The sequence below is a fragment of the Chaetomium fimeti genome (genome assembly GCF_033439085.1).
Source record: "Chaetomium fimeti strain CBS 168.71 chromosome Unknown B0H64scaffold_6, whole genome shotgun sequence".
NCBI lineage: Eukaryota > Fungi > Ascomycota > Sordariomycetes > Sordariales > Chaetomiaceae > Chaetomium > Chaetomium fimeti.
The window spans coordinates 894,436-918,334 of record NW_026944334.1 but is presented as its reverse complement, the minus strand read 5'-3'; the positions used below and the strand labels follow the sequence as shown (position 1 = coordinate 918,334).

Below are 23,899 nucleotides of genomic sequence, written 5' to 3'. Positions count from 1 at the left end.
ACCCGATGCAGCATCGATGCAGCAGCGATGCAGCAACAATGCGACAATGCGACTGTCAACCAACCCAGTGCAACCATGCAACCCTTGGCAAGACCCCGAACTCGACCCCGAACTCGAATCCCCGGCACCGACCTCTTCCACTTGAACCCACCTCTCCAGTTCGTCGGACCCCGATTGGTAATCTGCAGCCCATCATCAGATCTGCGAACCACATCCCAGAAGCTTAGCGCTAGCACGTAACCTCAGCCTGCTAGTGTTTGTTTGGAACGCCTATCACTTTCCTCGTGCGACAAGTGGCGGAGAAGACTCTCTTTCGTCCGTGATGGCACATGGGTCTAATCCAAGAAGAGGAAAAGTTCTGGGAAGTCAAGCGAAGACATGTGTCTCACTCCCAGCCCATGGCCCACCGGGATGCCGTGGTGTTTTCGTTGTACCAATTCTGATTGGACCCAACAGGGAGCTGAGTCGGCAGAGCTGCATCATGCCGTCGAGAGATGACCGTCTTAGCGCGCGAGGGTCGCGACCTGCCTCGAGGTGCATTATGACCTCGTTGCACACGCGCGGTCTTGCCTTTTCTCTCCCGCTCGCTCTTCTCCCGATCTTTGAATCCTATCTTCTGACTTGTGTTTCCGCCCATCCTTCCACCAGTCTTGTCAACAATGGCCCCTACACAGAACGGAGAGAAGGCCAACGGGGCCGAGAAGGTTACACCCATTAGCCATGCGAGCCCGTTAACCCCCATCGACGTCGGCGAGAGGCTTGCCGGCAAGTCAAAGCCGAAGCCCAACGCGCCCAAGCTTAAGCCCACAAAGGCCGACAGCAAGGGTGTTGCCAATGCCTTCGAACGCCATAGCCAGGTGCTTCAGGCACGGGTCAAGCCATTGCCTACCCAGGCCGGTGCGGGCACGTTTTACGAGACCGCAAGATGGGGGAGACTCCGGGATGACATCAAGGCCCTGCGGTCTGCCGGTACGCCGCTTGGAACCTCAGGTCAAAGATTTTGTATGCTGATGATTTGTTAGATTTCAAAACCCTGAGGAAGATGCTCATGGCCAAGGTGAAGGGCGAGAAGCTGACAGACGACAAGACCATGATCATGGAGCGCGTCATCCAGATGGTCTCAAATCTACCCAGCAACTCGAAGCTGCGCACTGAACTGACCAACTCCTTCCTGGGTGAGCTCTGGTACTCGCTGGAGCACCCGCCATCACTGTACCTTGGCGACAAGTACAAGTACCGCCAGGCTGATGGGTCGTACAACGTGGGTTGCCAGATCATCATGAGCCGATGGCGGCCAACGCTAATGATGACTAGAACATTATGTTCCCGCAACTCGGCGCTGCTGGGACGGCATATGCCCGGTCAATTAACACGAACGTCCTGCGTAAGGGCGCCCTGCCCGATCCCAACCTCGTCTACGACTCAGTCATGAAGCGTAGCGAGTACAAGAAGCACCCGAACAACGTTTCGAGCGTTCTTTGGTACTGGGCTAGTATCATTATCCACGGTGAGTTTGGTGACTCAAGATACCCGGTATTGAATTCTTTCTAACGTAGTGTGTAGATCTCTTCTGGACGGACCACCGGGATATGAACAAGTCCAAGACTTCTTCGTACCTCGACCTGTCGCCACTTTATGGCAGCAACCAGGAGATGCAGGATACCATCCGGACGTTCAAGGACGGAAAGCTGAAGGCTGACTCCTTCGCTGACAAGCGCCTGCTGGGCATGCCGCCTGGCGTTGGTGTGCTTCTGATCATGTTCAACCGTGTGCACAACTACACCTGCGACAACCTCATCGCCATCAACGAGGATGGCAAGTTCACGCCGCCGTCGCCGAAGCTGGAGGGTGAGAAGGCTCTGGCTGCGTGGAAGAAGTACGACAACGACCTCTTCCAGACCGCTCGCCTGATCACCTCTGGCCTGTACATCAACATCACCCTGTTGGATTACGTGCGGAATATCGTCAACGTGAGTCTCGTCCTCCTAAGCTTGCTGTTGGAAATTGACTGACCTCCGCAGCTTAACCGCGTTGACACTACCTGGACGCTTGACCCCCGGCAAGACACTGGCATCGATGCGGGCACCGCCGAGGGCGCCGAGCGCGGGACAGGCAATGTTGTATCAGCTGAATTCAATCTCTGCTACCGGTGGCACAGCTGCATCTCCGAGAAGGATGACAAGTGGATCGAGGATTTCTACTATGATCTCTTCGGAAAGCCGGGCGACGAGGTGTCCGTTCCGGACCTCATCATGGGCTTCGGCAAGTTCGAGGCCAGGATCCCTAACGACCCGGCTGAACGGCCGTTCAACAACTACAAGCGGGGCCCCAACGGAAAGTTCAGCGATGACGACCTAGTCGAGTGCATCACTTCCTCGGTGGAGGACTGTGCTGGATCTTTTGGCGCGCGGAATGTGCCTACTTCGATGCGTGCCATCGAGATCCTGGGTATCATTCAGGGCCGGAAGTGGAACGTCTCGGGTCTGAACGAGTTCAGGAGGCACTTCGGTCTCAAGCCATACGAGTCGTTCGAGGACATCAACTCGGACCCTGGCGTCTCTGATGCGCTCCGTCGCTTGTACGACCACCCTGACTTTGTCGAACTCTATCCTGGCCTGGTCGCCGAGGAGCACAAGGCCCCGATGGTGCCGGGCGTGGGAATCGCGCCCACATACACCATCTCCCGCGTTGTTCTGTCCGATGCCGTGTGCCTCGTGCGCGGTGATCGCCACTACACCGTTGACTACAGCTCCCGCAACCTGACCAACTGGGGCTACAACGACGTGCAATACGACCTGAACGTCAACCACGGCTGCGTTTTCTACAAGCTGTTTATCCGGGCGTTCCCGAACCACTTCAAGCACAACTCGGTCTATGCGCATTACCCCATGGTGGTGCCCTCGGAGAACGAGAAGATCCTGAAGGACCTGAAGCGTGATCATCTCTTCGACTTCACGCGGCCTACTCGTATCGCCCCCGACGTCGAGTGTGCCTCGTTCGAAGGAGCCCAGCGGGTGTTTGCCAACCCAGAGAAGTACACGCCCTCATGGCATGCCAATCTCGATGCTCTTGCTCCCAAGGGGAAGTCCAAGCTTTCCGGCGACTCGACGATCCACGACCGTCACCGCCGTGAGGTCAACCAGCCGCTGGCCACAGCCGATCTTGTGGCTAAGGTCAAGTCCTTTTACAGCACGGTTACAGAGCAGCTACTTGGGTACGAGAGCTACAACCTCGGTGGGCACAGAATGGTCGACGTCGTGCGCGATGTGGCCAACCTGGCGCCGACCCGCTTTGTCTCCGCCCTGTTTAGCCTTCCCCTGAAGTCCAAGAGCAACTTGAAGGGTATCTACACCGATCACGAGCTGTATGCTGTGCTCGCCACCATTGCGGAGGCTGTTTTCACCACCCCTGACCCTGTCAAGAAGTTCCCCTTGGTCGAGGCAGCCAAGACGGTCGCAGAGCAGCTCGCCTCCTCGATCGAGCGCAAGGTCAAGAGCCCCAAGCCGGCCAAGAATGACGCACTGAGCGCGTACGGCATGGACCTAATCAAGGGGCTGTCGAAGGCCGGGTTAAACACCCACGACATCACCTGGGGTCACGTCCTCGCCACCTGCGCCGCCATCGTGCCGTACCAGGCTAAGCTCGTAAGTGCTTCGTCTCCAAACCCTTAGACCATTGTTGCTAACGTGATAACCAGTTTGCCGAGGCGGCCGATTTCTACCTCTCCCCCAAGGGTGAGGCCCACCTGGAGGCCATCCACTCCCTCGCCACCCAGCCGCCGTCGCAGCAGTCCGACGCCCTGCTGCTCGGGTACGCGCTGGAAGGCGTCCGCCTCTCGGGCTCGACGAAGCTCCACTTCGAGGCCACGGCCGCCGACTCCCTCCCCGCGGCGGACGGCAGCGAGGTCAAGATCCAAGCCGGCGACCGCATCACCGTCACCTCTGTAAGCCTCCCCCCCCCCTCTCCCCCATCCATCCCCACCACCACCCCAATCCAACCAACCACCCACTAACCACCCCTCCAACAGGCCGCCGGCTCCGACACGGTCGACCCCTCGCGCCCGCGCGAGAGCTACGTGCACGTCGCGGCGCTGCCCAACACGTCCTTCCTGGGCGGCGCCGCGGGCGGGCGCGAGGTGAGCGAGGCCGCGCTGACCGAGATGTTCCGCGCCTTGTTCAAGCGTGCCGGCCTGCGCCGCGCCGTCGGGCCCCAGGGCGAGCTCAAGCGCGTCGTGGGCGTGAGTGGTGTTGCGGGTGCTGTTGAGTACCTGCGTGATGATTGGGGTGCCAAGGGCCAGTGGCCTGTTACCATGAAGGTGCGCTGGGATGAGTGAATCCCTGTGGTGGGGAGGCGGTGTGTGGCGTGGTGGGTGTAGCGTTGTTGGTTGTTGGTTGGTTGGTTGGGGTGGGGGCGGGTGTGCCTGGATTGAGATGATGCGAGGAGGTTGATACCAGTGTGATTTTTCTTGTTTTTTTCTTTTCTGTTGCTGTGTGCTCGTGTTGGATAGTCTAATATCTCTCGAATTCACTATCCTTACTCCCGACCTTACAAAGTGTCTTTCCGTCACGCAATTGTTCTACACGCAATTCGGTTGTTTGGCGTCCGCGCATCAACCGCCCCCATGAAACAAGCATGGCCTTCTGTTACAAGCCAACTGGTGAGGCGTGTCACAAGTTGAGGCATTTTTGGTCCATCGTGTGAACCCCCACGTTCATCTCGCATCCGCCTTCATTTCACAATCTCAAAGGACGGCAGAAATGAGGGGTGGGACCAAAAAGAAGGTTTTGTGAGTGTCAGGAGCAAAAGCAAAAGAAGAGGTCCTACCCGGACTCGAACCGGGGTCGCCGGAAAGACTCGTGAGGGTCAGAATCCGAAGTGATAACCAACTACACTATAGAACCGCGTGTTTTGGTTGGCTATTGTTCGGTGACTTTACCCCTTATGGAGTCTTCGCAGAAATCTCCACCCCCTGATTCTGCAAGTATTCCTTCAAACACCTACCGGATTCTTGCTCTCAAATCCTGGTGCTTGATCCATTGTTTCGTTCCAAGGAAGTATTCCAGCCAAGTAATACATCTCCGCGGCCGTAGCAGCGAGTTGGCAGTCAAAGAAACGGCAATCTGGGCCCGAGTCACCAATAAGGGGTATTATGACACTCCGAAGACGTCATTCCGCAGACTCGTCCACCCAACTCGGCTATTTGGTAGTACTCGAGAGACCCTCCATCATTACCTTGGCAATGCTTGTTCGTTACTACCAAGGTATTTAAATAGGAATGAACAGTGCCCAGTTCACGCTGCCTCACCATGGTCGACGCTACCACATATTCGAAAATGGCTCAGCATATTCCATGGGAAGTGACCGTAACGGACCACCCTGGGTCCTCAGAACAGGACATCAAAGATGAACCCGATTGGGTAAAGCTACACGCCCATGCCATCGGCTTCGTAAACCATGAGGGGCGCCGCCCCGGTCTCACACATTTCCGCCATGAGAAGGAGGTCGAGATCTCGCAGCGGATGCGGGAGGATTTGACTCAGAGGGTGTCCGCGGGCGACTTGGTCAACTTCCGTGATCTGATTGAGAGCCAAGAAGATTTCCATCTGCGTTACCCAGATAACCGGTCATTGGGTTGGCGTTATGTGTTGGAGGCGACAGAGGACTGGGTTAAGAACCAGCAAGATTGGCCGGCAAATGTCGAAAAGCGGAAAAAGCAGGAAGAGGCGAAAAAGAAGAAAGAGGAGGAGAAAAAAGAGGAGAAGACCAAGGCTGACGAGAAAGGAAAGCCGCAAGAAGACCAAGAAAAGTCCAAGGGAAGACAAAAGCAACCCGACCTCACCCCTCAAGAACGGTCCTTTTTGGCAGCCGTCGAGCGCGAAGCACGCACCATGGCTTCGTTGAAGGTCAATGACGGAAAGCAAAAGAGCCCGCAAACCCACAACCGCTCGTCCATCACCATCGACGAACAAGACCAGTTCACGCCCGACAACTGGCTCCCTCGCTGTCCCGACCTCATCCGGCTCACCGGCAAGCACCCGATGAACGCGGAGCCCTCCATCACGCGCCTCTTCGAAGGCGGCCTGATCACCCCCAACGAGCTGCACTTTATCCGCAACCACGGGGCAGTCCCGCGACTGCTCTGGGAATTCCACCGCCTCGACGTCACCCACAACAACAAAACCCTCTCCCTGTCCATGGACGAGCTCAAGACCCGCTACGCATCCTCCGTCATCAACATCCCCATCGTCATGGCCTGCACCGGCAACCGGCGCAAAGAGCTCAACCTGCTCCGCAAGACCAAGGGCGCCAACAACACCGCCGCCTCGGTCGGCTGCGCGTACTGGAAAGGCCCGACCCTACGCGCGGTCCTCCTCTCCGCCGGCGTGCCCGACCACACCACCACCACCCCCACAGACAGCAGCACAGAAAGCACAGAAAGCACCCAACGCACGTGGGTGCACTTCGCCGGCGCCGACAGCCCGAGCGGCGGAACCTACGAGACGTGCATCCCGCTCGCGCACGCGATGGACGTGGGCCGGGACGTGCTGCTGGCGACGCACATGAACGACCTGCCCCTCCCGCCCGACCACGGCTACCCGGTGCGGCTGATGGTTCCCGGCCACGTGGGCGGGCGGTGCGTCAAGTGGCTGCGGCGCATCTGGACGAGCGCGCGCGAGAACGAGAGCCACTATCACGTGTGGGATAATCGGGTGGTGCCGCCCGCGGTGAGGGGCAAGGAGGGTCCGTTGGCCGAGGCGTTGTTTAGGCATCCGAGTACGGTGTGTAATGAGATGGCGCTGTCGTCAATGGTCTGCCGGCCGGCGCAGGGGGAGAGGGTGGTGTTGTCCGAGGTGGGGAGGGGGGCGGTGTATAGGGTGAAGGGGTTTGCGTTTGCTGGGGCTGGGTTGGAGGTGCAGCAGGTGGAGGTGTCGCTGGATGGGGGGAGTAACTGGCTGTTTGCGGAGAGGCAGTTCCCGGAGTATCCGATCAGGCATGGGAATAGGTTCTGGGCATGGGTGTTTTGGGAGGTGGAGGTTGAGTTGGCCGATCTGGTCAGGGCGCCGAGTGTTATAGTGAGGTGCTCGGATGCTGGGAAGAACTCGCAGCCGAGGGACTTCACCTGGAATGTTATGGGTATGATGAACAATTCGTGGTATACCGTCAAAACGGAGACAGTCTTAGACGAGGATGATGGCAGCCCGGCAGTGCTGTTTCGGCATCCAACCGAGGCTGCTGCTGGGGAGGGTGGATGGATGCAGCCGTCTGAGGAGTTGAAGACCGCCCAGGCCAAGCAGAACGCGGCCACGCCGCAGAAGCAGTTCACTCGTGAGGAGATCGAGAAGCACGGTAAGGAAGGTGACTGTTGGATCGTGGTCGACAATAAGGTGTACGATGCGACGAGCGTGCTTGCGTGGCATCCGGGCGGCGCGGCGGCCATCATGTCGCACGCGGGGAAGTGCCACCACGATACGACTGAGGAGTTTTCCAGCATCCATGATGACTATGGGTATAAGAAGATGCAAGGTGGGCAAACTTTCCCCGTGATTGAGGTCGTCCACTAACGGTTGCGGCAGAATGTATCCTCGGCGTAGTAACGGAAAAGACGGCCAACTTCATCAAACAGACAGCCGAGAAAGCTGCCAAAGAGCGGGCTGAGAACGCCCAGAGGCAGGGCGAGAAAGGCACACAATTGGCTCTGCAGAAGCACCGCTGGGTGCCCGTCAAGCTGGTCGACCGGCGTGAGATCAGCGAGGATACACGGACTTACACGTTTGAGTTACCCCCTGGCAAGCCCGAACTCGGCCTCGGGACATGCCAGCACATCCATGTGGGCTTCCACCTAAAAGACAAGATGCTCGTCAGGCCGTACACTCCAACCCGCCCAGTCATGCCCTCCCCACCGGCGAGTCCAGCGCGCGAGGCCGCCGCGGCTAGCAACTCCCCAAACAAGGAGAAGGGGAAAGAAAACCAAGAAGAAAAGAAACCGCCCACCCCTCCTGAGTCGCCCACCACCCCCTTCCACACCCCATCCCAAACACAACAACCCCCCCAAGCCCAACCCCAATCCTCCTGCACCCCACCCCCCCACAACAACACCAACAGCACCAACAACACCAACAACAACACCACCGCCACCTTCGACCTAACCATCAAGACCTACTTCCCCACGCCCTCCCAGCCCGGCGGCGCGCTGTCCAACCTGCTGGACTGCATGCCGCTGGGCGAGGAACTCGAGATCCGGGGCCCGACCGGCGACATCGTGTACCTGGGCGACTCCGAGTTCCTGATCACGGGGGCGTTCGCGCCGCAACCGCGGAGACTGCGCTTCCCGCGCGTGTCGCTGGTCCTGGGCGGGTCGGGGATCACGCCGGGGTACGCGTTGATGGCGGCTATTTTGCAGGGTGGGGGTGGTGGTGCTAAGGGGGAGGGGAAGGGTGGTGAGGGTGGTGAGGAGGGTGGGGATCGGACGGAGGTGAGGGCTGTGGATGCGAATCAGACTGAGGGGGATATACTGCTGAAGGAGGAGCTGGATTGGTTTGAGAGGGAGAGTGGTGGGCGTGTACAGGTCGTTCATGTGTTGAGCGAGCCTGGTGAGGAGTGGGAGGGGGAGAGGGGGCTGGTGGATGCCGACCTGTTGAAGAAGGTGCTGTTTCCGCCAGGGGAGGGGAGCGCTGTGTTCTTGTGTGGTCCGCCTGGCTTGGTGCGGAAGGCTGCGATGCCGGCACTCAAAGGTACGTCAAATAGTCTCGACTCCGGTATTGATGGGAATGATGGATGCTAACTGACGTGTGGCAGAATGGGGGTATGTGGAGGACGAGAACATGTTTGGATTCTAATGTTTCAGGGGGTTCAGGGGGACGATGTTGGTTCAGTCTTAGACATTTGGTGGGCTCAGTATGTCGGTGCCGGCGTGCGCCTTTTAGAAACAAAACGAGACACCAAAACCATTGTGTGGAAAGAAAGCTGTCGAGTAGCTACTTCCTTCTCGCATTGGTCTTGCTGTGGTGCACGGAGCGGCGAGAGCTTGGTGTAAACTTGCTGGTCAACGGAAGAAAACGGCTCCTATGAAGGTGTAATTAGATGGAAGGCGACGTGGGCTTTTTGAAGCTTCGGGCACCATGCACTTGCCGGAACCAAACCTTCTGGTGGGCAACTGCTAGTGCACCATGGCTGCGGATAGGTCTTGCCCCACGCGTTATCTGCCCAAGCTGCTTGACCGAGACGGAAGGTTCGTTGTAGAAGCCTCGGGTTCAGTTGGCAACGGTGCCTGCGTACTGGGAGAATGGCCCCTCCAAAACGAGAAAGCGCATAGACCGAGGCGGTGGATAGTGGTGGAGGCAACGGCGTCTTGTTGCTTCCGGGCATGCATAAGAGAGGTTTTTTCCGCTTCTCCTCCTCTTCCACCCCCGTCAACTTTTTCTCGCATTTTCAGCTCCAAGTCTAGACAATTACTGCCTCATTTTGGTTCATTGCTTCAGCTCTGTCATCCATCACCAACTTTGAATCTTATCGCTGAACAGGCCTACACACACTGCCATCATCAACATGCGTCCCTTTGTCGCCGCTCTTCCGGTTTTCACCGGCATCCTTGCCCTGGCCACCGCGGCAGAGCTGCCTCTCACTCCCGTCACCACATTTCCTGCCGTCAGACCAACGCCCGCAACTTACGGTCCCGGCCAGTACAGTCCTGGTGGTCCCGTCGTGCAACGACCAGCCTCCCCCAGCACCACCCCGGCGCCAACTCAGCAGAATCCATCCCAGCAGGATCCATCTCAAAAGCCATCAGTTTTCGTGCTCACCAAAGTCTCCCCCAACCCAACTGGCACCCCAACCAGTCCGGAAAAGTGCTCGCAGGTTGCCGCCCGCATTACACCGCAGCTCACACCCAAGCCGACGTACGCGCCGTCCCTCAAGGCCATGGCCGACAAGATGGGTGGCGTGGAGCGCGACACATGCGGCGAGATGGACTTCAAGGGCCGCTTCAAGACGTCTGGGCCCGGGGATCTGAACCGTTTCCAGCAGATTCGCCACTCGACATTCATCCTGCCCATCTGGGCCAAGGTGTCGGAGCTTTTCAACGCCTGTGGTGAAGAGACCACCAGCAAGATGACGCAGATTGCACAAGAGCCGTGCTACCGCTGGGCGCTCGACCTCTCAAAGACCTCCAACTCGTCGGGCAAGGGCAAGGACGGTTTTGACAAGGTGCAGCTGCCCTCGGGGAAACAGGGCGGCAATATCAAGACAGCCGACCTGGAGGCTGGCACGGCCCAGAGCAGGATTTCGAACACCGCTGTCGTTGGCGTTATCGGGGTCTTGACTCTTTTGTGGGGTGTGGTGATTGCTTGAGGATGAGTCGGAAAGATGACGGATGTCTGGGCGTTGGTCTTTGAACACGATCAATATTCTTTAGTGACTGATGGCGTTGGGGATGATGTTTTTTGTCCAGTTGGGCTGGGGTGTTTAGAGTAAGGGGGTTTGAGGTTGCATGATAGACAGACATGCCTAATGCAGTCTTCTCGCCAGTATTTGGTGCCGTCTTCTCTTGCAAGTATGACCTTGTGACATTGATAACGAGCCCCTATTTGGCGAGTTGAATCGTTGCCATGACAAATTTCCCCATCCAACCCCTTTTTTGCGCCGATATCGTAAACACCACTCGCGGCATAGAGCGCAACGAGACTCACCAAATCTTGAAGGTGCTCCGAACCTGTGCCGTCGGAAATGCCTTCCTTGTCTTCCCACTAGAATATAACCATCACTCACCCCATCCCCGGGGCATGTGATTTTGGACCAGCATCATCGGGCGTCAAACTGGGACGCAGGATCGTCCATGAGGTTCGAAGGCATCTTCTGCCCCCAACCTTTAACCGCTGATCCGTCTCTCCGCCGTCATCGTACAACCCCGAGTCGACTCACCAAGCCTCCCACTTCTGCCCTCCCACCGCAACCAGCCGATTAAACAACTCGTCCCTCAACGGAACAGCTGTAATCTTATACTCGTCCCCTCCCACAGTCCGAATCACCAGCCCATCCTTCACCTCCCTCTCCATCGACCACCCCACCACCAGCTTCGCCTTCCACCCATACCCCCCAATCTTCCTGATCTCAACCACATCTGCCACGGGCACGCTCCATGCCGGCTTCACCCCCTCCGAGTCCCTCTTTTCCCCACCAAGACCAACCTTCACCACCCCCCCACCCTTATGGCTCTGCCCATGACCCCGCGCAAACGCCACCACGGGCCCCGCCGCCGCCCCGCCGCCGCCCGTCGACAACCTGTACAAGCACACCGCGCCCTTGTGCCCGCCGCACCGCGCCTCGAACGCCGCCGGTCCAGGCGCGGCTGATGTCCGTGCCGCTGCCGCCGCTGCCGCCGCCGCCGCCGCCGCAGCGTTGTTGTGGCCGCGCGGGATCACCCCCAGCCGGTTCTTGGCCGGCGCGCTGCCTGCCTTGGCGCGCACCGTGTCGGTGCCGACGGCGGTCTTGACGACACCGCGCGTCGTGCCCTTGAAGAGGTTGAGGATGCGGTTGCTGGTGCGGTTGTGGTGGGGTGTGTTTTGGGGGGTGGCGGGTGAGGGGGTGGTGTTGGTGGTGGCGTTGTTTGTGTCGGTGGAGGGGGCGATGGCTGCGTCGATCTCGGCTGGTGTTGCGTTGAGTGGGGGGGTGTCTGATGGCCCGAGGTCGGTGGCTGTGAGCGGGGCGGGTTGGGTTGGCGGTGGGGAGGTTGTGTGTGGGGGTGGAGGGAGGGGGGCGTGGTTGGCTTCGCCGTGGCGGAGGAGGGTGAGGGTGAGTTGGGCGTTGGTGGGGGCGCCTTTGAGGATTGTGCTGTTTGAGAGAGAGGGGGGTTAGTGGTGAATGGGGGAGTGGTGGATATAAAGGGCGAGCAAGACTTACTTGCGCGGCTCGAGTAGCTTTTGCCAGTTGGGGATGGTCCGGTTCAGCCAGTCAAGTCCTCGCGAGAGGATTGGGTCGCCGAAGAATATGACGCCGATTAGGAATGAGAGAGACTTTACAAGACGGTAGGGCGTCAGGAGGAGAGAGAAGCTAACGAGTGGGGGGAGGAGAATGATGACGAGGCGGAGACGGTATACTTCGGAGGGGAATAGCGGGATAGGCGAGAGAGTGCTGCCGAAAGGTTAGCATTGGCTGTGCTACTTTCTATTCTCGATCTCTCAACAAGACATACTTGGAAAGGCGCTCCCAGGTGTCGGCGATGGTGCCGATGGTGTGCATAATTGGCCGCATCTTGGCCCAGATGGCCGTCTCTATGGGAACCTTGGTCTTGTCATGCTTCGGGCCCGGCTTGCCACCACTCGCCTTCTCCTTGGCGTCAACGGTGCTGGCTGCGAGGGCCGTCGGATCAGGAGCTGTGTCCAAAGCAGCTTTATCATCCGAGTCCGGATCGCCTTGCGGATGTTTACCCGCAGCACTACTTAGGGCGACCGAAGCAATGCCACTGACAAGATTGCTAGCTTCCTGTTCCACTGCCTCGCCCTTGTGGTTTTCTGGCGCACCCGTGGCGCTGTCATGGCTTCCGAGGACGCCCGCCTTCGGCTTCTGCACGCCACCAGTCTTGCTGTCGACGAGCGCAACTGGGGCAGGAGGGAACAATATTCGGCGTGCGTGAGGCGATCCAACCATTGCTAGTAAAGCAGCCGAGAGAAGGGGAGTAAGAAGATCCAAGGACCAGGCAACGAAATATGCCGCAGCGAAGCAGGCAGTGCGTCGACTCTCCCGCCAGGATCGAAGTCGTACAAGGTGCTTCCAACCGGTGAGGAGGCCAACACCAACCGTCATGTAGAGCCGTTCAATGTTGGCGCGCAGTTTGTCAGGCGAGAATTCCTCATCGTCAGCGATATTGAGGTCCAAACCGCCAGGGGGTGGGCAAGCAGTGGCCCGAACGTCGTATATTTGCTGGGCCTATTAACTGATACCCTGAGTGTTGACTCTCTGTGAGCCACTCACCTTGTTGAATCGCCGAACAAGCTGCCAAAGCTCTTCATTATTTATACCGGCAACTAGAGGTGCTGCAGTGTCTTGTTGTTGCTCGTTCCACCCTGAGTCCAGGGCATTCTTTTCCCGGGGGGGTTGTTGTGTCTGGTTCCCATTATCAAGTGTTTCCGTGGCCAAAGCATGAGATAATGTCGGACCATCCCCCGGCGCCGTGGTGGAATTTTGGCCCCCAAGGTTGGGGTCGGTGGGATCTGTCGCTGGGGTCGGGAGGAGGTCGTTTACGGTAGCTCCCGTACCCTTGTCCGCGGATAGGGGCTTCTCAAACTCCATGTTGATGGGGGAGGACGGGGCAATGTTAGTGGCGGCCCTTTATCTGCATGTATATAAAAGATGCGGGATGAACTTTAGATCTGTGGATGTTTGTGCCCGAACGAACTCTTGGTCTTTTCGAGTTCGGATGGATGGGTTGCGTAAGTGTCATCATTGCCGAGAAGTCCACAGTTCCTTGCCGGACAGCGCAGCTTGTGCAGGACACCGGCGTCATACAACCCTGGCCGCATTCCATTGAACGAAGAAGAGCCGCTTCTGACTGGACAGTTGATCCTTCGCTCCCCCGAATTCCTCGCCACCGGTCCCGCGATCAACGTTTTGTGATTGGCCGTGGGGGCGAGGTCTCCTGGCTGGGGCCAGAAGGATCGACGATGTCCTCTCCCAAACGTTCAGCCGCACTTTGAACTTGGGCGGCACGGGTAGTGGTGGCACAGACGGCTCGAGCAAGAGTACACGAATTCCTCGTAGGTGATTGAGAACTTCCAATTCACCCGGCGAGCTGCGCTCCAATGTTACCATGTTACCTGGATCCAATCCAATGGCTTGGGCAGAACGGGGTATACGAGCTTTCACAATAGAGAACAAACATCATTCAACCTAACGTGTTGTGTTTCCGAAATCATGTTCCTGCAGTGGTTTTGGTCGTTCCAAAATGCTACTGCCACCCAGCCAATTTTGGCTGCTTCAAGGCGACGAAATAATTAGGACCGACTGACGGCTCTCGAGAAGAAAACTTTACATGCATCCCCCCCGCTTCAATACTCCTGTTGATAGTTCCGTCTAGCCCGTTGTCAGCCAGTCTTGAAGTCATCGACCCGCAAGCTTCGTTTTGCTGTTCCCGCTTCCGCCAGGGGAGCAAGCCCAATATGGCCTGTTACGTCGCCCTTATCCCAAATTGTATAGCCAACTGGCTGATGGCCACAAAGTTCCTTTTCCAACTGCTTCTCCGTGTGCCATGAAGTGTCCGGCCCGAGGGCTCGATTCAAGGCCTCAGATAGGTCTAGGACGGTTCTGATGATGCCCACTGTCGGTCTACCGTGCCTTACGAGCTGGCTCTGCTGTGTTGATAACAATAGTAGAATGAGACAGAAGAAACCCCATACAGTCTCGAGGAAAAGCCCGACGAAGATGAGTGACCGTGAGAATCCCCATATGTATTGGTCACCGCCGATGCAGAGCTTGTTGACGTCGTGCCTGAAGTCTTCAGTCAACGGCTTACCCTTGTAACAGATACACTCCCCAAGTAACGGGAGCGACCACGAGCTAATTTTCCCAACATGTAAGTACGGTTACCGTATGGTTAGGTATGCCAGGGAATAGGTGTGAGCATACCAATTCTTAAACCCTACGTCCAAAAAGGGCGCGTCCAGGGCTATTTTAGTTTCGTTATACCACACCGTTGAATTGTATGGGATGACTTCTGGTCCAGAGGGGACTGAAGCGTCAAGGCGGAAGTTAGCTTTTAGGAACCGGCCTGTATTGTAGTGGCCATGCTCTTGGTCTTGGTATGCAACCGAGACCAATTCCTTGGGGCTGGTCGACACGCTCTGCCTCAGGCCGAGAAATTGCCACCCGTTGACAACCCGCGGGAGTTCGAGCTTTCCCTCGGACGGTTGTTTCGAGGTCTTGCTACTATACGTGAGGTCCTGGAAGCCTTTTTGATCAAAGTCGCTAAACGAGCCGTTCATGGACTTGTTCCATTCTACCACTTCGGTAAGGTTCTCGCCCCCGGGTAATGACTCCTGAAAAACAGGAGTGTAGTTTCGGACAAAGGTCTGCATCGTAAATCTCGACCTCGCGTCTGTAGGGATAAGTCGTTAGAACACGCGGGGCCGGTATTGTTGATGGCATTCAGTTCTGACTTACAAGAATAAATGTTGTTAAAGTCATCGGACACATCGCCCGCGATATTGTGATAGGAGTCCCACATCCTCCCAGTGCCGGATTCCGCGTTGAGGTCAGAGAAGGATTGGAAAACGGATCCAAACCTGGGCCCCAGGACGACACCGTCCGCTGGAAGAGGGGCAAGCCTTTTCGGATCTAGCGACCAGCAAAATCTAAGCGCATCGTGTTCGCTAGCAACCCAGGATCCGTCGGGCATTGCAAAGGCGGCCTTCCCGATACTTTGATATCCCGTCGCGGCACTCCACAAGGTGCCAAATAGCAAGACATGGGCGATACAGTATGTTAGGAGTACCATAGGGACTAGAAGACCACGCTGTCTCTTCACAACGAGATAGTTGATTGAGGAGAACAGGGACCAAATCGAGTCAGGCCAAAAGAGGAGACGTAGCGAAAAGTCGCATGGCAGGGAAGCGTGTTCCAGTGCCCAAGTGATGGTCTTGCAGGCGATATGGTAGAGGATCCATCCGTGCAACAGGCGGCCTCCTTGAGCTACCCCCAAATCCCAGAAAAGATCTATGATCTTGGCCTGAGCAAATGATAGGTCCTTAGCGGCACGGATGTTGATTTGAAATTGCCTCTCGGCAAGAGAAATATTTCCGCTATTGTCGCATTCGTTGATGAGGGGGGACGGGCCCGATAGCCACTCGGAGGTTTGGGCGGAACCCCATGCCGCCAACGTGAAGCATAATACTGCAAAGAGGACGGTGCAGGGAGATGATCTGATGGGTTCCCAGGTGACAGGTTGCTTTTCCTGTTGTGATTGTAACTGTTTGGCTGCATCGAGGGCCTCTTCCGCGTTGAGGTAATAACCCTCGGGATGGAACGTGGAATCGCTCATGTTAGGTAGAGGGGATGCTGAAAGAATACCCGCCGCTAATTAGATGTCAAGTGAATGTCTGGGGGGCTTCAGCTCTCTTGTACACTGAAACCTGAGGCCGATTTACCCGGGAGAGCTGCATGTATGAGGCGAGCCTCACGAACACGGCGCCGCGTCCGCGAGGGGCTGTGCGGCTCAAGACTAAAATACCTGACTGTGCCACTTCTGCCCTCCGCGTGCTCCGGTAAGTGTGAAGGGAAGCTACTATATTCGCAACTTTGACCACCCACCACGGCCGAGCTGGAGATCCGTTTGACCAAGCTCCTGAGCCACAACGCCACGCCACCAGGTGTGGAATTTTACGGCCTGAGTGAGCTGAAAGGGGGTGCGGGTTTTGCATTCTAGGTACTCAACATAATTAGATTCATGGGCACCGCAAGTTCTAATGTGCCACTCGGGAAAGAAGACCGCTGTGTAGTATGATATACTCGGTACAGAAGACCCTACCAAAAGAATTGGCTCACCGCCTTCCGGATTCCAGTGGTTCTGCTTGGCAGAAAAAGGCCCATAGACACTAACAGTTTAACGGGCGGTGAGCCAGTTCTTTTGGTAGCGTCATCTGTACAGAGAGAGCACTTTGGACTCCGGAACGGCCACCGGAGATAGGACCCACTGTTCCGGGAATACCGGTCCCGTGGGCTGCACTCACACGGCCCCACAACGGGTAATGGTGACGCCATGGGTTATGACGATATTGTTGCAAGAGATTCAGCATCCAACATCCAACATCCAACACCATATTGGCAACGCTCTGTCGTACCTGCGGGCACGGCCTTGGAGTATCACCCATATATCTTCCTAGAGAAAGTCTTATTGTTAGCGTTAATAAACAGCGATTGTAAAGCAGCATAGCATCTAGCTGCCGACGTTATAGTGAGAAGAAGAGGAGGCAGTAAGCGCGAGTATATTTCAATTCCTCTTCTACCCTTCTACCTTTCTACCCTCTTTACCATTTTGGCAACGCCAACAGCACTCTTGTCGAACCCGCATGTACCCGGACGGAATTGGCAGACCGCACCGCCACATGAATCGGCCGTTTTCTCTGTAAGAGACTGGCAGTCTGAGTCCAAGTCGGCACAGAAGCGAGTGTCACCAATGACCACCAGCTAGCGGCACAAAGTCGCTCAAGGGGAGAATGGTGGGTGTCAAGCATTGGGAGCACGGGGACGCGTGTATAATTAGCGGCAAGCCCACCAGAGAAGTCGAAGGGTTGTCTGGTCTTATGGTAGTGGTTCTGGTTGCGAGGACTAGCCACGTGAAGAATCTCATCAATCAGATTGCCTCCGCCGTCTCGGTTGCCTCCTCCCCCCCTCACTCTCCGGCTTCAACACCAGATTCATTTGGCTTAGGCAGCCACCAAACCCAGGACACTCGTAGACGTATTCACATTAGCAGTTGTTCCTACACCACACATCTCTCGAAACGGGGTCCCCAAAGGCGCAGAACGTGTTGTGCTGTGCCTCGCAAATATCGACGCGCCTATCCGAGTAATTTAGGTAGGTTGCGCGCTTCTACAGCTCAGAAGCGGGGGGGCTTTAGGTGAAAAAGTCGGCGCCGCGAGGACCAGCTGGGCGCTTAGTCCAAGACTGATAAGGTGAAACGCGGAGGCAGTCTGGGAAGAGTCATTGGATTAGTACGAAGCTAGCACGGCAAGCGTAGATACGTTGACGACAAGTCTGATTGCCTAACCTGAGTCCGCATGAATCAAAAGTCCCTCACGCATTCCGGATTTCCCACGATCGGCGGCTTTTCTTTTTATTAATTGCTTGTCTACCTCTCCAATCATCGCGTTCGTGGTCTGGTTTTATTGATTCCAACGCAGCCAACGTTTGTCTGTTGGTCCCAAAATGGCAGGAGGCTGCCTACATGTAGAGGGCATGCGCGTCCGTTATTGAGCAGCACGGATACTAAAACGGGAGCCGCGGTTTTGACCAATAAAGACTCTGCTTCGAGACCCGGTGAGAACCCCATTCTCCTACGACGGTACCGGTCTCGCCCATTTCCTGCAGGACGTGAGGGTTGTGCTAGGCGGATGTGCCGGCGGATGTGCCAATCATCTCGTGTGTGGAACCAACACAAGGACTTAGCGATCTTGGCGAAGTGTTCCGTTTATTGATGTTGCGAGAAAAAGGTGGGAAAATATGGGATGGCGCAACATCTTTGGGGGATGCTTAGTTACCTAACTAGGGTGTATGCGCTGTTTTCGGGGACACTTGGTCTCCCATTCTTTTCTGCAACGCTCTTGATCAGAGTCTCTCTTCACTCTTCCACCACCCTTCTCCCGCCAACCCACAAATATCACCGAGACTCGAACCATCATGGATCCCACAAACAGCAACCCCACAAACAGCGGCCCTCCACCTGCCTCAGCCGTGTCCCCAGCGCTGCTAGACGGGGAAGCCCCCAACCAGAGCTGGACCCTCACCGGCCAGCCGATCGTCGACGGCAAATACCTCGACCCGTCGACGGGCGAGATCAAGACGCATACGGGCTTATCCAAGGGCGGACCGCCGTCCATATCCGTCTATTGGCAGAACAGGCTCGACACGGGGCGCGGGGACCAGTTCCACGTCATCTCCAAGACGGTCGCGCGCGCAGGGAACATCAACGAGTACATCATTCGGGTCGGTGACCTCCTGCGCACGGGTGCCTGTAAACTGGATTCGCTGAATGCGACCCGGTACAACGTCTACCTCGTCGTCACGTCGGAGCTCTCGCAGGGCGGATTTCGTGATGCTCTGGTCGAGCATGGGCTTCTGTAGATAGGTAATTTTGTTTAGTCCGGTTGGGAGTGCCCATCAGGCAGCAATAGGCATCGACTTTCGACTTGCTATGTATTGTGTAATATGATATACTTGGTACAGATCGCACTTTTTGACGTGGCACCTCATGGACAGAAAAAGCCGAACTCCACGTGCGGATGTCGGCAATGGAAACTTCGAGTCCTGAGCTGGAGGAATATAACGAAAGTCATCCTGAAGCCCAAAGAAGCTCTATTTACCTCATTTCCTTTTCTTTTACCCTCTTTCTTTTATTCGACTTAGCTTTCTCGATCTCTTTTCATTTATTCTTTTTGCTTGATTTCTTGCTTTCCTTTCGAGTTCGGCTTTTTTTGGCCAGAGGGTGGCAGGGCCACGGAGCGGTGACCCACTTCTTCGGCCGAGGACCGGCTTACACGGCCCCACAACGGGCAATGGTGACGCCATGGGTTATGACGACATTGTTGCAAGAGATCCAGCATCCAACATCCAACATCCAACACCAACAACAAAACGCCATGATGTCCCTCCTAGTCATGATGCCATTGTTAACATCCCGACACTTCCTTCATTCCCCTTTCACTATTCCCCGACACCATGACAGACCGGGTATTCCAACTGTCCGGGACCTGCAACAACTACCCCTGGGGTAAGCAGGGACAGCAGTCACTCGCAGCGCAGCTATGTAAAAAGACGATTAAGGACTTCGAGATCAAGGATGATGAGTTTTATTCCGAGATGTGGTTCGGGGACTATCCCGACTTCCCCGCCCGGGTCTTGAAGACGGGTGAACTCCTCAAGGACGTCCTCGACAGGGACAAGGAAAGGCTGCTCGGCAAGAAGGTTATCGATGAATTGGGCGGCCAACTCCCCTTCCTCCCCAAGATCCTGTCCATCGCCAAGGCCCTCCCCCTTCAAATCCACCCCAACAAACAGCTGGCCGCCAAACTGCACGCCAAAGACCCCGAGAACTTCACCGACCCCAACCACAAGCCCGAAATCGCCGTCGCCCTCTCCAAATTCGAGGTCTTCGCAGGCTTCAAACCACTATCCGAAATCGAGCCCCTATTCAAGCTCCCCGCCCTCCACTCTTTCGTCCCACCCAACACCACCCACTGGACCGACCAGACCCTGCGAGCCGTAACACGCAACCTCCTCAAAGCCGACGACGCCACCATCAAGTCCACCCAACACCGCCTCCTCTCCACCCCGCAATCCGACCTCGGCAACAACAACGCCGCCTACATCCTCAACCTCCTCCCGCGCCTACAAACCCAACACGGCCCCGCCGACCCGGGCGCCCTCGTCGCGCTGACCTGCACCAACTTCATGACCCTCCAGCCCGGCGAGGCACTGTACATACCCGCCGACGGCGTGCACGCCTACCTGGGCGGCGACATCGTCGAGTGCATGGCGCGCAGCAACAACGTGCTCAATGCCGGGTTCTGCCCGCGCGCGGAGCGGAACAGCATCGACTTGTTTGCTGATACGCTTACCTTTGACAAGGCGCACTCCAGGGGGGATGTGGTGCTGCCGGGTGTGGAGGCGGGGAGGAGTGGGGTGGGGAGGACCAGGGTGTATCGGCCGCCGATGAGCGAGTTTGATATGCTGCGGGTGGAGTTGGGGGTGGGGGAGGGGGATGAGATTGGGGAGGGGGAGGGCCCTGGGGTGATGGTTGTTACCAGGGGGGGTGGGCGGATGTACGCGGATGGGGAGAGGTTTGAGTTGGGGGAAGGGGCGATTTACTTTGTGGCGCCGGGGGTGAAGGTGAGGTGGGAGACGGAGATGGGGATGGAGGTGTATATGGCTGTTGTTTGATGCGTGGCTAGATTACTAGGGGTTGAAAGCCCTTGTGTGTGAGCTGCCCCAGCGCAGAGCTTTTATCTACTACGTGACTGCGAGGCCGAGTTCTTCAAGCCCCTAACCATCCAAATACCCTTGCGAGCCCTCGTGCCCTGGCTTCTATGTACGTGGTCCTCTAGTTTACAACTGGCCTCTCGGATTGTAGTTTACTTCTGAATTTCCATTTTCCTAACCTCTACCTAATACCCTGGCTTCCAACGGGTACCTTGAGTTCAACTTGTGGTTCGTAGCCTAACTTCCAACCTGTGGCTTGGCTTTCAGCCTGTGCCTTGTCTCAAAAGCGGGAGAACGTTGCTACTGCTTAGGCCTACTGCCGCTCTGAATGCGGTCCATGGCGGAAGCACCTCTTTGTAACCCGTAGCCTAATCCCCAGTGGTAAAGCGCTCTAAGGGCGACCTCGTGGATGAGCCAAGGGCGTTGAATGTAGAACACGCCAATAGCAGCGCAGCTAACAAACTGTCTTGTGCCTGCCAAGATGACGCCCCTCCCGATTCGGCACTTATACGAAGAGCTGTGCGTGTTGTGCAGCGGCACGTATGGATAACCCCCACTCGCACAGCCCCAACATCCATGCGATGTGGAGGCGTACTGTGGTACATCCATCTGTACTGTGTGAAAACCACGGACCTGAATCAACCCACGGGCCGACTTGCATGCGGCACAGCTTAGCCGCCATGGCGCAGATTACATACGATGCAACCCACCGTACCGACAGCGACACAGTGTGTTTGTTTCACAGATCTGCCGTATTGCGGCATGGTCCAGCGATCTCAGATGCGTCTGCTAGGCAGACGTTCTGACATTTCTCGGTTTCGTTGACGCTTTGCATTCCTGAGTTTCTTGCCGAGTTTCTCATCTCTTCTTCCTTCGCCAGGGGTTGCCCCCTTCCGTCTCCCGAAGTTTCCAGCCCTACCCGTGCCCCTTGTCCCTTGACTCCCCTCATCCTGCCCCCACAACAACGACAACAAGCACGAAGTGTTTTGCAACATGGCCGCATCCGGCAGCAGTGCCACGGCTCGGGAGGCCGACGGCCAGAAGGAGCTCGTTGCAGCCGAGGACAAGACCCAGGTCACAGTTAAGCGCGGCGTCCGCTTCTGGGGCACCTTCGTTGCCCTGTGCTGCCTTTCCTTCATCTCCGCCCTCGACGTCGCCATCGTCACGACTGCCCTGCCGACCGTGACGGCGGCCATTGGCGGCGCCGAGCAGTATGTGTGGATTGCCAATAGCTTCGTGGTCGCGTCATGCGTGTTGCAGCCACTGTTTGGTCAGCTGGCCGAGTGCGTCTTCCCTTTCCTGCATGCATGTATGTGTTGAAACCTAACGCCCGAAACCGCTAGTGTGTTTGGTCGGCGCCGGCCCTTCATCGCATCCGTCGTCCTTTTCACCCTTGGTAGTGGGATCGCCGGCGGTGCCAAAGATGCCGCCATGCTGATCGCCGGACGGGCGGTCCAGGGCGCTGGGGCTGGTGGCATTGTTGTCATGTTGGATATCGTGTGCTGCGACTTGGTGCCGTTGCGAGAAAGAGGCAAGTACCTCGGTTTGATGTTCTCGTGGTCAGGTGTCGGTGCGGCCTTGGGACCTCCAGTAAGTCAAAAACTAAACGTCCCCCTTCCCGTCCAGCCTGTTGACACTCTCGCAAGGTCGGTGGTGCTCTAGCTGAAGCAAACTGGCGCTGGATGTTTTACATGAACATTCCCATCTGCGGTGTCGCCCTCGCCTTCCTGCTCCTCTTCATGCGCTTCAAGACCGGCACGGCGGCCACTGAGCACAGGGGCATTGGGGCCAAGTTTCGCCGGCTCGACATCATCGGCAACCTGATCTTTACCTCTAGCATGATCTCTCTCCTGATTGGCCTCGTCCAGGGTGGCACCGATGAACAGCATGAGTGGTCCTCGTTTCGCATCATTGTACCTATCGTCCTCGGCGTCGCCGGCTGGGCCGCCTTCCACGTACACCAAGCGGTCTTGGCCCCGTTTCCTAGCGTCCCGCCGCGGCTGTTTACGAACCGGACTTCGGCCATCGCCTACGGACTGACCTTCACCTCATCGGTCGTGCTCCAGGCCACGGCGTATTTCTTCCCCGTATATCTCCAAGCCGTCCAGGGCACGACCGTGCTGGAATCCGGCACCTACTTCCTTCCCTTTGCATTGTCGTCCCTCGTCTTTGCCGTCCTGGCCGGCATCCTGCTCAGCACCTTTGGAGCCTACCGACCCCTGCACGCGGCGGCCTTTGCCCTCTCGAGCCTGGCCTTTGGCCTGTTCACGCTGCTGGACGGGTCGACGTCCAAGGTGGCGTGGGTATGGTACCAGCTGATCGCGGCCGCCGGGTCGGGCCTGGTCATGTCGACGCTCCTGCCGGCTCTCATGGCCTCTCTGCCCGAGAGCCACGTGGCGTCGGCGTCGGCGACCTACAGCTTCTTCAGGACTTTTGGATACGTCTGGGGCGTTACCCTCCCTGGTATCATCTTCAACGCGGCCGTGGGCAGCAATCTCGAGAGTATATCCGACCCGACACTCCGGGCCCAGATGGCCGATGGAGCTGCCTACTCCTTTGCAAGCGCGGTCCATGGACTGAGACGGGATGGAGCGCTAGGCCCGGTCGCTTTCCAACAGATGACGGATGTCTATTCGGAGAGCTTAAGGGTCATCTGGTGGCTATGTTTGGGCATAAGTCTGGTCAGCTTGCTCGCCGTTCCAGTGATGAGAGGCTTGGAGCTACGCAAGGAGTTGGAGACCGAATATGGCCTCGATGATGGAGTGAAAGTGAACGGGGTCGGTTCTTCCTCGTCTGATGAGGAAGTCGGGAGGGCGGAAGAGAAGGTGAAAGTGGACGGGGTTGTGCAGTGTCGCGTGGTTTCTGAGCCCAACTCAGCATGACTTGGCTCTGGCGTACATGTGTGCCAGCGTTGAGGGTACGGAGAGTGTTGCGAGATAGACGAAAGGTGTCAAATCTGTATACCTACATGTAATATGTTGCTCCTTTACAGCCTGACCGAGACCGTGTAGGCGAACTCCCTTGGGCCGAGATTTGTCAGAGGAAAACCGTAAAGGTTACCAATTCTGCCAGCCAAGGATAGGGTGGGGGGACGCTCCAATTTCGAGGGCCCTACCTAGGTATACAGCGTGCGGAGGGCGAGTAACGCTTTTTAGGAGTTGATTCTGCCGCGTGCGAATGTTGCCCAGCCAGGTTCGACGACAACCCCTGCGACATC

General features: G+C 57.0%; 7 protein-coding genes and 1 non-coding gene across 8 annotated transcripts; 5 read left to right on the top strand and 3 right to left on the bottom strand.

Annotated features, from left to right (window-relative positions):
- The first annotated feature begins 450 nt into the window (after positions 1-450).
- Positions 451-4,637, top strand: B0H64DRAFT_206255 (heme peroxidase). Its single transcript, XM_062799344.1, has 7 exons — positions 451-969; positions 1,023-1,261; positions 1,315-1,507; positions 1,564-1,970; positions 2,022-3,644; positions 3,698-3,943; positions 4,028-4,637. The coding sequence occupies exons 1-7, from the start codon at positions 660-662 to the stop codon at positions 4,331-4,333; spliced, it is 3,324 nt and encodes a 1,107-aa protein (XP_062656634.1). The 5' UTR covers positions 451-659; the 3' UTR covers positions 4,334-4,637.
- Positions 4,638-4,815: 178 nt separating this feature from the next.
- On the bottom strand, positions 4,816-4,901 carry B0H64DRAFT_t122. Its single transcript has one exon. It is a non-coding gene; the product is annotated as a tRNA-Gln (tRNA).
- A 348-nt stretch (positions 4,902-5,249) lies between these two features.
- Positions 5,250-9,002, top strand: B0H64DRAFT_206199 (uncharacterized protein). Its single transcript, XM_062799343.1, has 3 exons — positions 5,250-7,524; positions 7,575-8,732; positions 8,797-9,002. The coding sequence occupies exons 1-3, from the start codon at positions 5,307-5,309 to the stop codon at positions 8,835-8,837; spliced, it is 3,417 nt and encodes a 1,138-aa protein (XP_062656633.1). The 5' UTR covers positions 5,250-5,306; the 3' UTR covers positions 8,838-9,002.
- A 544-nt stretch (positions 9,003-9,546) lies between these two features.
- On the top strand, positions 9,547-10,318 carry B0H64DRAFT_418963 (uncharacterized protein; the record flags this gene model as incomplete). The annotated part of the gene is made up of 3 exons (XM_062805351.1): positions 9,547-9,670; positions 9,806-10,203; positions 10,247-10,318. The coding sequence occupies 3 exons, from the start codon at positions 9,547-9,549 to the stop codon at positions 10,316-10,318; spliced, it is 594 nt and encodes a 197-aa protein (XP_062656632.1).
- A 595-nt stretch (positions 10,319-10,913) lies between these two features.
- B0H64DRAFT_425846 (uncharacterized protein) lies at positions 10,914-13,460 on the bottom strand (the record flags this gene model as incomplete). Its single annotated transcript, XM_062805705.1, has 4 exons — positions 12,967-13,460; positions 12,188-12,915; positions 11,896-12,126; positions 10,914-11,826 (listed from the first exon to the last, which is right to left on the bottom strand). The coding sequence occupies exons 1-4, from the start codon at positions 13,282-13,284 to the stop codon at positions 10,914-10,916; spliced, it is 2,190 nt and encodes a 729-aa protein (XP_062656631.1). The 5' UTR covers positions 13,285-13,460.
- Positions 13,461-14,075: 615 nt separating this feature from the next.
- B0H64DRAFT_418961 (uncharacterized protein) lies at positions 14,076-15,385 on the bottom strand (the record flags this gene model as incomplete). Its single annotated transcript, XM_062805350.1, has 3 exons — positions 14,076-14,547; positions 14,617-15,085; positions 15,151-15,385. The coding sequence occupies 3 exons, from the start codon at positions 15,383-15,385 to the stop codon at positions 14,076-14,078; spliced, it is 1,176 nt and encodes a 391-aa protein (XP_062656630.1).
- Positions 15,386-18,059: 2,674 nt separating this feature from the next.
- On the top strand, positions 18,060-20,826 carry B0H64DRAFT_434366 (RmlC-like cupin domain-containing protein). The gene is made up of 2 exons (XM_062806086.1): positions 18,060-18,796; positions 19,430-20,826. Exons 1-2 carry the CDS (start codon positions 18,385-18,387, stop codon positions 20,641-20,643), a joined length of 1,626 nt encoding a protein of 541 aa, XP_062656629.1. The 5' UTR covers positions 18,060-18,384; the 3' UTR covers positions 20,644-20,826.
- A 667-nt stretch (positions 20,827-21,493) lies between these two features.
- B0H64DRAFT_403531 (major facilitator superfamily domain-containing protein) lies at positions 21,494-23,819 on the top strand. Its single transcript, XM_062804318.1, has 3 exons — positions 21,494-21,965; positions 22,026-22,272; positions 22,329-23,819. Exons 1-3 carry the CDS (start codon positions 21,676-21,678, stop codon positions 23,562-23,564), a joined length of 1,773 nt encoding a protein of 590 aa, XP_062656628.1. The 5' UTR covers positions 21,494-21,675; the 3' UTR covers positions 23,565-23,819.
- The last annotated feature ends 80 nt before the right edge of the window (positions 23,820-23,899 follow it).

Excerpts from the sequence above, each read along its gene's own strand:
- B0H64DRAFT_206199 (XM_062799343.1), top strand. The coding sequence starts at position 5,307 with ATGGTCGACGCTACCACATATTCGAAAATGGCTCAGCATATTCCATGG. Across the intron at positions 7,525-7,574 it reads TGGGTATAAGAAGATGCAAG|AATGTATCCTCGGCGTAGTA; the intron begins GTGGGCAAACTT and ends CGGTTGCGGCAG. Across the intron at positions 8,733-8,796 it reads TGCGATGCCGGCACTCAAAG|AATGGGGGTATGTGGAGGAC; the intron begins GTACGTCAAATA and ends GACGTGTGGCAG.
- B0H64DRAFT_206255 (XM_062799344.1), top strand. The coding sequence starts at position 660 with ATGGCCCCTACACAGAACGGAGAGAAGGCCAACGGGGCCGAGAAGGTT. Across the intron at positions 970-1,022 it reads CAAGGCCCTGCGGTCTGCCG|ATTTCAAAACCCTGAGGAAG; the intron begins GTACGCCGCTTG and ends ATGATTTGTTAG. Across the intron at positions 3,645-3,697 it reads TGCCGTACCAGGCTAAGCTC|TTTGCCGAGGCGGCCGATTT; the intron begins GTAAGTGCTTCG and ends CGTGATAACCAG.
- B0H64DRAFT_403531 (XM_062804318.1), top strand. The coding sequence starts at position 21,676 with ATGGCCGCATCCGGCAGCAGTGCCACGGCTCGGGAGGCCGACGGCCAG. Across the intron at positions 21,966-22,025 it reads CTGTTTGGTCAGCTGGCCGA|TGTGTTTGGTCGGCGCCGGC; the intron begins GTGCGTCTTCCC and ends CGAAACCGCTAG. Across the intron at positions 22,273-22,328 it reads GTGCGGCCTTGGGACCTCCA|GTCGGTGGTGCTCTAGCTGA; the intron begins GTAAGTCAAAAA and ends CACTCTCGCAAG.
- B0H64DRAFT_434366 (XM_062806086.1), top strand. The coding sequence starts at position 18,385 with ATGGATCCCACAAACAGCAACCCCACAAACAGCGGCCCTCCACCTGCC. Across the intron at positions 18,797-19,429 it reads GCTCTCGCAGGGCGGATTTC|ACCGGGTATTCCAACTGTCC; the intron begins GTGATGCTCTGG and ends ACACCATGACAG.